A 9528-nucleotide genomic window follows, 5' to 3' on the forward strand; every position below is an offset into this window, starting at 1 on the left:
CTTGAGGCGTGAAGGGGGCGAGATGTCGCAACAGCCGCCGCCGTTTGCCTCATCCTTCGCGAGGCCCCCTCAGCCCCACTACTTCCCGCCGACGGGGGCTCCTCCGCAGGGTGTTTATGGCGGGCCGCCGCCGCCGCCTCACCACCCTCAGTTTCCTCTTTCCCCGTTCCCGCCTTTTTCGGCGGATGGCCGAGGCCTTCCTACCCCCGCTTACCCGCCGCCATTCCGGCCGCCGCTGCCCCCTCCTCCGTGGCAGCAGCAGCAGCAGAAACCTCCGGAGCTGCCCTCGCCTCAATGGAGGCCCGAGGCGCCGCCTTACATAGCCGGGGAGAAGCCAAGGTTCCCGCCTCCGGAGCGGCCCTCGCCTCAATGGAGGCCCGAGGCGCTGCCCTTCGTGGCCGGGGAGAAGCCAAGGCTCCCGCTCGGGCCTGACGCTGCTGCCTCAGCCGGCGGCCTGAGGCGAGGCGACGGCGGCGACGAGAGCGAGCAATGGCTAAGCCGCTTCTTGGCTTGCCGCCGCACCGAAGGCGCCGCCGCCGCCGCCTCTCCCCCGAAGCCGTGCGGCTTGAAGCCCAGCCAGGCGGGCCCGTTGGCGGCGGAGGCGCTGCGGCTGGTGGCGCAGGTGACAGCGTTGTGCGGGGCCTGGCGGCGGCGGGACGACCACGCCAAGGCCGAGGAAGTGGCCGAGGCCGAGGCCCGGCTGGCGGAGCTGCGGGAGGTGGTGCGGCCCCTGCGGGTCGAGGCGGCGGCGGAGGCTCCCCTGGCCCTGCTGCGCCGCCACGCGGAGAAGAGCCGCAAGAAGAGGCTGCGGCGCCAAGCGCGGAGGCAGGAGGCGCGGGCCGCTCGCGAGGAGGAGGCGGGCCGCGAGGCCCAGAGGGAGGCGCGGATCGAGAGCTGGCGGGCCAGGCGCGCCCTGGAAGTCGAGGAGAGGCACCGGGTGGGTTGCGCTTTGAGGGATGCCAACGAATTCCCCCCAGGGTAGTCGGTGCTTTGGGATTTATTGGCTGTATTTGCCGTGCTGGCAGGGGCTGATGGGAGTTGTAGTCCAGCGGAGGGCACCAGGATCTCTGCTTTAGGCAAACCCCTGTTGTTCACATCCACCTGCAGTGTTGAGATAGTACCCTACGTTACTGGATTGTTGCAGGGAATAGTAAACTGAATTGTTTTGAACACTAAACACGTTTTATTAGCTGCATTAATAGTGCTAAATAATTATTTTATTTATAAAATATATACTGCTAATTAAAAATAGCAGCATGGTTAACAGCAATTATACATAAAACCATTCAAAAAAAGTCATCCCCCAAAAAAGTTTCAAATCAGCTATTTTGGAAAGGTATATTCTTCACTGACTGATGTTGGTGTTGAAATAAGCTGCCTGCTGAATCTGTACTCTCTAGAGAGAATATTGTTATTCTCTACAGTGATGTTCGTGTGTCACAATTCAAACCCTTCCAGGGTCTTCTTTGTACACTGGGCAGTGAGCTGGAATCGTCAGTCCTAGTTGGCAAACAGCATAAACACAAAGCACAGTTTCAGCACCATCTCTTCACTGCTGGTTCACTCCATGTTTGTGCTTAGCATGGAGCAAGTGATTCAGGGAAGCCTGAGGTTGGCAAGTGCCTGGGATTACTATCAACCCTGTATGGGATGCACAAAATGGTGGGCTACATGCTATAGACCCTTGATCTGCATGTTTGCTCCAAATGTATTTTTAACAAAGACTGCTCTCCAGTGACAAGTGGATTATAGTTCATTTTGAGGAGCAGTTGTGCTTTGTAGTTGAGACACTCAGAGTAAGGATTGTCAGTTCTCCTAAGACAGGGGTGGAGCTTGGGAGTTGAGGGTTAGTGCTGGTTATATCAGGGGATGGAGGTTTGTAGGACAGGAGCAAAGAGCAGCCCCTAGTGAATCACAGGGTAGAGTAGTAGGTAAGAAGTGAAGCTTGCTGAACAATAAAATGGATCCAAGGGGAAAACTGGAGCCAGTCAGTTCCATTTACATATTATTGTATAGCATTCTTGGTGCACAAATGTGTACTTGTTTTTGCATTCATTCAAACTGTTACAGTGATGGGTGCTGAAGACAATAGGCTACTCCCCTTTTTTGGCCTTTCACAATGAGATTCTTATCCTTTCCCTACAAATCCCAAGAAAACGTGGGACCCTGAAACTTGGGGACAAAACCTGAGGCATAGCAAGCAGGTGTCTCATGAAGATTGCCTAATCATCATTGGTAACTGTTTTTGAGTCTAGTAGATATAAGTAGTTTCATGACAGTCTCGGTCTATAGGCAGTATCCTGTTCTAGAAAAGAAACCTATGAGTGCTGCCACAGCTTGCAGCAAATTGAGCCCTAGCACCTGTTTTTTAATGCCAGGTGTTAACTAATATGTATGTCACTGCAAGTGAGAAGGCAAACTCAAGGAGGGTGGATCTGTTGACAGCTGTCTGCCATGAGCTGTGTTTACCCCTAGGAGTTACTGAGACAAACAGTGATGAGGGGCTCTTTCCTTATTGTCCTATTTGTGGGCTTTGAAGGATCTGGCTGGCCAGTGAACACAGGATGTTCAACTAGATGAGCCTACACGTGTTCTTAATTCCTTTATTCATATTTTTGCTCATATAGGAACAAGAACTTAAAGCTGCTGCAGACAGTGTGTTATCTGAAGTAAGGAAAAAACAAGCAGACACAAAGCGTATGGCAGAAATCCTGCGTGGCTTAGAAAAGCTTAGGAAACTAAGAAAAGAAGCAGCAGCGAGGAAAGGTAAACATGACTCAGAATTGCATGTACTTTTTATACTCCTTACTTAGATATATGCTGAAACATAGCTGGAAAGCTGTTTGTGTAATGGCTCCAACATTTCAGTCAGGCTTGTATTGCTTATGTATTGTTTATAAAATATGGTTCAATATATAAATTAGGTCTTGGAAGACTTGTATTGTTAAAACAAATATTTGGTTGAAAGCATAGCATCCTGCCCTGGACGAAGTGCACTCAAAGCATCTGTAAGGCACTGAAACCATTAGAACTTCTGAAGCATTTATATTTTTTGCAAATATTTGTTATAAATACCCAGCATAAGGGATGCCTCTTCCAGTGACCTATTATGCTGTATGCAAGTGTCAACACACCTTGTTATTACCCAGCATTGAAAAGATGCAGCTGGACTAATTCTTCAATTCTGGTATGAAGAGCTGTAGAATATGGCAATAATGGAAAAATTAACAAGCTATTTGAGAGCGTCAAGAGACCCAAGGCTATAGACTCATTTAAGACAACTTTGCAAGACTATTTCCTTCATTGACCACGAAGAAGCTGACACCTAAGAAGCTGACACACCAATATGTCCACTTGTGGAATTCACAGATGGTCTTCTTAGGTGGCAGTGAAGAAATCAGTTAATAAACACAAGTTTCCAGTTTTTATTCAACGTAATTTGTATTTTACTGTGCAATATACACATTTGCTTATCTGGTTTTTGTTTTTGTTTTAATCAAACACAGGTGCTTCTACAGGTTTGTTTTTTATGTTCCATGTTGTTATGTTAAGTGTTCATTTTTCTTCGGGGCTATATAATAAAATGTAAAATTCATAAATACCATATTTCAGTGAAGTAAGCTACTGCACCTGGTTCCTCCTCTGTCCTTGAACAGTGAAAAAACATGCAATTAGGGAGAGGGAAATAATACGCACCCAAGCAACTGACCACCCTGTTAAAAGCAAGTGAGATAGGGTGTGTGAGGATGCCACCTCAGAGCAAGATTACTCACCAGTGGGGATGCTTCTGTTGTCTTGTTTACATGCATTTCACTGTTCTGGATCAGTATGTGGAGGAAAAGTCAAGTAATCTGGTGTGGGTTGTGGTTTCTGTTCTGTTTTTTGCTGCAGGTGTTTGTCCGCCCCCAGCTGCAGATGACGCCTTCGAGAATGAAGTCCAGAGCTTAAGAGCATTGATAAAAACACGCACTGAACTCTATGAAGCTGAAGAACGAGCTCTGCGGGTTATGCTGGAAGGAGAACAGGAAGAGGAAAGGAAAAGAGAAATGGAAAAGAAGCTGAAGCGGGAAAAGGAGAAACTTCTGCAGCAGAAGCGGGAAATGGATTCAAAACTGTTTGGGGAACCAGGTAACCTTCAGCGTATTGTTTCTCAGGGGTTGTATTCAGTGTAGTGCTAAGTTATACTTGTCCCACTGGTGAAATGTTTTGCACCAACAGATCATTGTTGTGCAAGAGAATACATAAGCAGTTTGCTAGCAAATGGTGCACAGCAAATTGTGCAGTCTGTTGCACAGTGTGTTTCTGCTAGTGAAACACTTGTGTTGGATTCCTCTGTTGCGTAACATTAAAACTCACCCATCCGCTCACAGTAGCTGACAGAAAATGTTGGATACAGTCCCAAGTGCTTGTTTTACAATGCAGGCGTATTCTCCAGCTATCAACCCACACCAGAGATAGTTTATGTTTAAATCTTAATTATTTATTTTATTTCATAAAGTTTATACACTTCTTGATTGTAGAAATTCTCAAAAGTGGTTTACAAAAAGGCACAATGATAAAATTGAGAAAAATTCAGAACCATATTTTAAAACATACAAAAGTTAAAATACTAAAACAGATTAAAATTACTTCAAGCAGCTGGGTAGATTTGTCTAAACAATAATGTTTTTATCAGGCACCAAAAATAGTACATTGAAGGCACCTTCTTAATCTCAATAGGCAATATTTGATTGCAGAGAGTCATAGAATAAAATGATGGGAGCTACTTCCTGATTTTTAATATATTTATGCAATCCCTATGTTTCTATCAACATGTCCAGTTAGGATTTTATGTAACAGTATTATAACAGTCAGTTTTAGTATTCTCTGTAGCAAATAATGTATGGCTTACATTCTTGGGATATGCTTCTGTGTCTGGTAGTTTTTCATGGCACTTGTTTTTCTTAATTATTATCCTGTTTTTCAGAGGAATTTCCCCTTGCCCGCCTTTTGGAGCCCTTCACACAGTATTATTTGCAGGCTGAGTATTCTGTGCCATCTCTTATCCAGATCAGGTAAGTTTAATCAGTGTTGTAGTAAAATATATATTTTTTTTTTTTAATAATAATTTTTATTAAATTTTCCACAGCTTTTTATCATAACACACAAAACATAACAATAGAAAAACATACAACATGTATAATTTCACACTCTTAATTTCATATTCCTTACTCTCCCGACTTCCTCATACCTCCCCTTTCTGCATTCTCGTGTCGAATTAATTAATTAACAAATCCCTCCCTTACTTTCAACTTAATTATAATAACACTCATTTTCTTTAACTTAACCATTATTGCTGTTAACCCCTATTTTTCTCATTCAGCATCAATCTAGCATTCACTAATTTTTGAGTATTTCTTTAAATAATCTTTAAATTTTGTCCAATCTTCTTCCGCCGTTGCTCTTCCCTGGTCTCGGATTCTGCTCGTCATCTCTGCCAATCCCATATAGTCAATCACTTTCGTCTGCCACTCTTCCACGGTGGGTAGGTCTTGTGTCTTCCAGTACTTTGCAATGAGTATTCTTGCTGCTGTTGTAGCATACATAAAAAAGGTTCTATCCTTCTTTAACACCAATTAGCCGACCATGCCCAGGAGAAAGGCCTCTGGTTTCTTAGGGAAAGTGTACTTAAGTACCTTTTTCAGTTCATAATAGATCAGTTCCCAGAAAGCCTTAATCCTTGGGCACGTCCACCAAAGGTGAAAGAATGTTCCTTCTGTTTCTTTACACTTCCAACATTTATTCTCGGGCAAATGATAGATTTTTGCAAGTTTGACTGGGGTCATGTACCACCTATAAATCATTTTCATAATATTTTCTCTCAAGGCATTACATGCCGTAAATTTCATCCCGGTGGTCCATAACTTTTCCCAGTCAGCAAACATAATGTCATGACCAATGTCCTGCGCCCATTTAATCATTGCAGATTTAACCATTTCATCTTGTGTGTTCCATTTCAACAGCAAATTATACATTCTTGACAAATTCTTAGTACTGGGCTTTAACAATTCAGTTTCTATTTTTGATTTTTCCACCTGGAAGCCAACTTTCCTGTCTAATTTAAAGACTTCCATTATCTGATAGTAATGAAGCCAGTCTCTCACTTTCCCTTTTAACTTGTCAAAACTTTGCAATTTCAATCTGTCTCCCTCTTGCTCCAAAATTTCCCAATATCTCGGCCAATTGACCTCCATATTTAGTTTTTTAACAGCTTTTGCCTCCATTGGCGACAACCACCTTGGAGTTTAGGGACGCAGGTGGCGCTGTGGGTTAAAGCCTCAGCGCCTAGGGCTTGCCGATCGAAAGGTCGGCGGTTCGAATCCCTGCGGCGGGGTGCGCTCCCGCAGCTCGGTCCCAGCGCCTGCCAACCTAGCAGTTCGAAAGCACCTCCGGGTGCAAGTAGATAAATAGGGACCGCTTACCGGCGGGAAGGTAAACGGCGTTTCCGTGTGCGGCTCTGGCTCGCCAGAGCAGCGATGTCACGCTGGCCACGTGACCCGGTAGTGTCTCCGGACAGCGCTGGCCCCTGGCCTCTTAAGTGAGATGGGCGCACAACCCCAGTGTCTGTCAAGACTGGCCCGTACGGGCAGGGGTACCTTTACCTTTACCTTTTACCTTGGAGTTTTACTTTCCAGCAAATCTTTATATCTAATCCAGACATTATATAATGCTTTCCTGACAATATGATTTTTAAAACCCTTGTGAACTTTTACCTTGTCGTACCACAGATATGCATGCCATCCAAAAAAATTGTCAAAACCTTCTAAATCCAAAATGTCAGTATTCTCCAGAAGTAGCCATTCTTTCAACCAGCAGAAAGCTGCTGATTCATAGTACAGTTTAAGGTCTGGCAGGGCAAATCCGCCCCTTTCTTTCGCATCAGTTAATATCTTAAATTTTATTCTAGGCTTCTTGCCCTGCCAGACAAATTTAGAAATATCTTCCTGCCATTTCTTGAAACAATCCATCTTATCCACTATTTGCAATGTTTGGAACAAAAACAACATTCTAGGCAATACATTCATTTTTATAACTGAAATTCGACCCAACAAGGAAAACTTCATATTTGACCAAATTTCTAAGTCTTTTTTTACTTCCATCCAGGTTTTCTCGTAATTATCTTTAAATAAATTCAAATTTTTAGATGTCATATTTATCCCCAAATATTTCACTTTCTTAACCACAGTTAACCCTGTCTCATTCTGAAACTTTTCTTTCTCCAATACTGTTAGATTTTTCTCAGTGTTGTAGTAAAAAATAAAGCTGTAACAATTTTGTCAAATCTTGAAACTTACCTGCTTTTTTACGTTGTGGTGTAGTATTAATTCCTGTCAGATATTTGTTGTAGCAGTTACTGTTCAAGTTGCAGTCAGCAAAACTGTTGTTGCTGCTAAAACTTCCCTCTGGACCCAGATAGTGGCATTACCAAGAATAAGAGACTGCTTTACTGGGTCTCCCAAGAGCCATGTCTTTACTTCCCTACAAGTTATGGGATGCCATGTACCCCTATGAGGTACTTGGAGATACTGTAGTAGTGGACAGTGCAAAACATGTCTCTAATGCTGTCCACTGACAAGGATCCGTTGGGTGGCCACAGTGCTTTGCACTCATCTCCCCAACTCACATCAACACTTAAGTTGTAAAATTAATGGTGGGAAATTAAGATTTCAGGAGGATTGAACACAGTACTCAATATGCTGCATAACTAACTTTATTATGTTTAAGGCATGAATGGGATCGATACCTGGTGCCTACAGATCATCCTGAAGGAAACTTTATCCCACCAGGATGGGTCATTCCCTGTCAACCTTCTAGTGACATCTGGGCTACAGCTGTTGGATGATGTGTTCAAAGTCTAAAAGAATAGCAACACAAGTGATAAAGCGTACTTCATTAATTCCCTTGGACTTGAAAAACTCTCAATCTTTTTCTTATAAAGCAGGGGCACAGAATACATAAGATGAATATGCAACAGCTGATTCAGAAGACATATACTGCCCCCCAAAAATGTTGTATTCCGGAAATGTGAATGTCTGGTTAGTAGCACTGGCAGAGATTTGCTTCAGATCTTGTTTTTTAAAACACTGTTTGGAGGAATTTAATTACAACATCATTGCACGTTATCTGCTCCTGCGAACTTTAAAAGCAGGACATTTTTCCTTAGACTTTTTAAATGTATTATTTCTGGACAACAGCATCTATAGCAGGGAAATTAATTTGTCATGGGCATGTGTAGCAACAAAACCTAACTTGAGAACCTGTGTCATTAACTACATCCTGCTGAGGCGAAATACAATCCCAGGGCCATATAACTTAATGCAGCTGCTAAATATTGTTGCATGTGTTTTTAATGTTCTGATATTTCATGGGAAATCAGGTAATAATCTTGAAGCAACATCAAAGACTGTCATTGAACTCTTTAGAGCCATATCCGGGTTCTCAAGTTTCAGCTCTTTTTTGAACTCTCATTTTAAAAATTGCCTCCGTGTTTATCTTAGTCTTATGTGCTGTTACTTAAGTGAATTGACAGATGTGGTCAATTATCGCCTCCTTGCAAGTTTGGTGTAGTGGTTTTAAAAGCTAAAACACTAAGATGAAACAACGTGGAGAGAATTAATAGCACCATTGCTGTTTTTTTGTGCAACTTGCGCCTTAATTTTTTTTTTTTAATGTGCTTACAAGATGTACATACTCAGGAAAGCATTTTTTCTATCATCTCTTAAAGTAAGAACACTACAGAAGCGATACAGGTTAGGGTATTTTTGTTAATTTAATAGAATGTCAAATATTGGTTTGGTGTTGCATAAACAATTCCTGTGCATGTGAACCAAAAAACCTGAACATCTAATGTTTACAAACCTTGTAAAATAAACTTCATTAGCATGGTAACATTCTCCATGGCCCCTGTTATTTGAAGGTTGCAGAACATTGTGGGACTGTCATTGTATGTTGATAGGCTATCATATTCTGTATCAATTGAATCTTTAGTTCAGGGGAAAGAAAACAGCCTTTTCCAAACATTTCATTGTAACTTGACCTCCGATACTAAAATTAGCAGCTTGTTACAAAAATATCTACCAAAATGTTACATAAAATTTGAGGGACATTTTTCTTTATTCTTTTGTGCTTTAAAACAAAGTTGCATAAGTGCCTGTGATTAGGGGAGGGAAGACCCTAATGCAATGTGAAACATTGTCAATAATTATTTGTAGTAGAAAGTAATAAAAACTCAGTTGAATTTTATTTGTACTTTAAAAAAATAAAGAACATTTCAAACTCTTTGTAGCTGTCATTTTTAAATAAATGGTTTTCTTCCCAACTTAAAAGGTCAATGCAAGCTTTTGGAGTTTGATACTGTCCTTTGGTAATAGACAGTGTCAGGCAACAGTGGCTGGTGTAGGAAGACTGATTACTATTGCTATTTTCATTTAGGAATTGCTTCGCAAAGCAACTTGCAGTATAATGTCATTCTCATACACACACACACTT

General features: G+C 42.3%; 1 protein-coding gene across 2 annotated transcripts; it reads left to right on the forward strand.

Annotated features, from left to right (window-relative positions):
* The first annotated feature begins 21 nt into the window (after positions 1 to 21).
* PDCD7 (programmed cell death 7) lies at positions 22 to 8984 on the forward strand. Of its 2 annotated transcripts, none has more exons than XM_079954321.1 (5): positions 22 to 937; positions 2628 to 2766; positions 3892 to 4128; positions 4967 to 5054; positions 7765 to 8984. In XM_079954321.1, the coding sequence occupies exons 1-5, from the start codon at positions 23 to 25 to the stop codon at positions 7880 to 7882; spliced, it is 1497 nt and encodes a 498-aa protein (XP_079810447.1). In that variant the 5' UTR covers position 22; the 3' UTR covers positions 7883 to 8984. The 2 variants fall into 2 exon arrangements, with proteins under 2 accessions (XP_079810447.1, XP_079810448.1); XM_079954322.1 differs by lacking the exon at positions 7765 to 8984 and adding an exon at positions 7291 to 7754 and having other exon boundaries at positions 4967 to 5075.
* The last annotated feature ends 544 nt before the right edge of the window (positions 8985 to 9528 follow it).

Source organism: Podarcis cretensis, assembly GCF_951804945.1.
Source record: "Podarcis cretensis genome assembly, chromosome: 14".
NCBI lineage: Eukaryota > Metazoa > Chordata > Lepidosauria > Squamata > Lacertidae > Podarcis > Podarcis cretensis.

Excerpts from the sequence above, each read along its gene's own strand:
- PDCD7 (XM_079954321.1), top strand. The coding sequence starts at position 23 with ATGTCGCAACAGCCGCCGCCGTTTGCCTCATCCTTCGCGAGGCCCCCT. Across the intron at positions 938-2,627 it reads AAGTCGAGGAGAGGCACCGG|GAACAAGAACTTAAAGCTGC; the intron begins GTGGGTTGCGCT and ends TTGCTCATATAG. Across the intron at positions 4,129-4,966 it reads AAAACTGTTTGGGGAACCAG|AGGAATTTCCCCTTGCCCGC; the intron begins GTAACCTTCAGC and ends CCTGTTTTTCAG.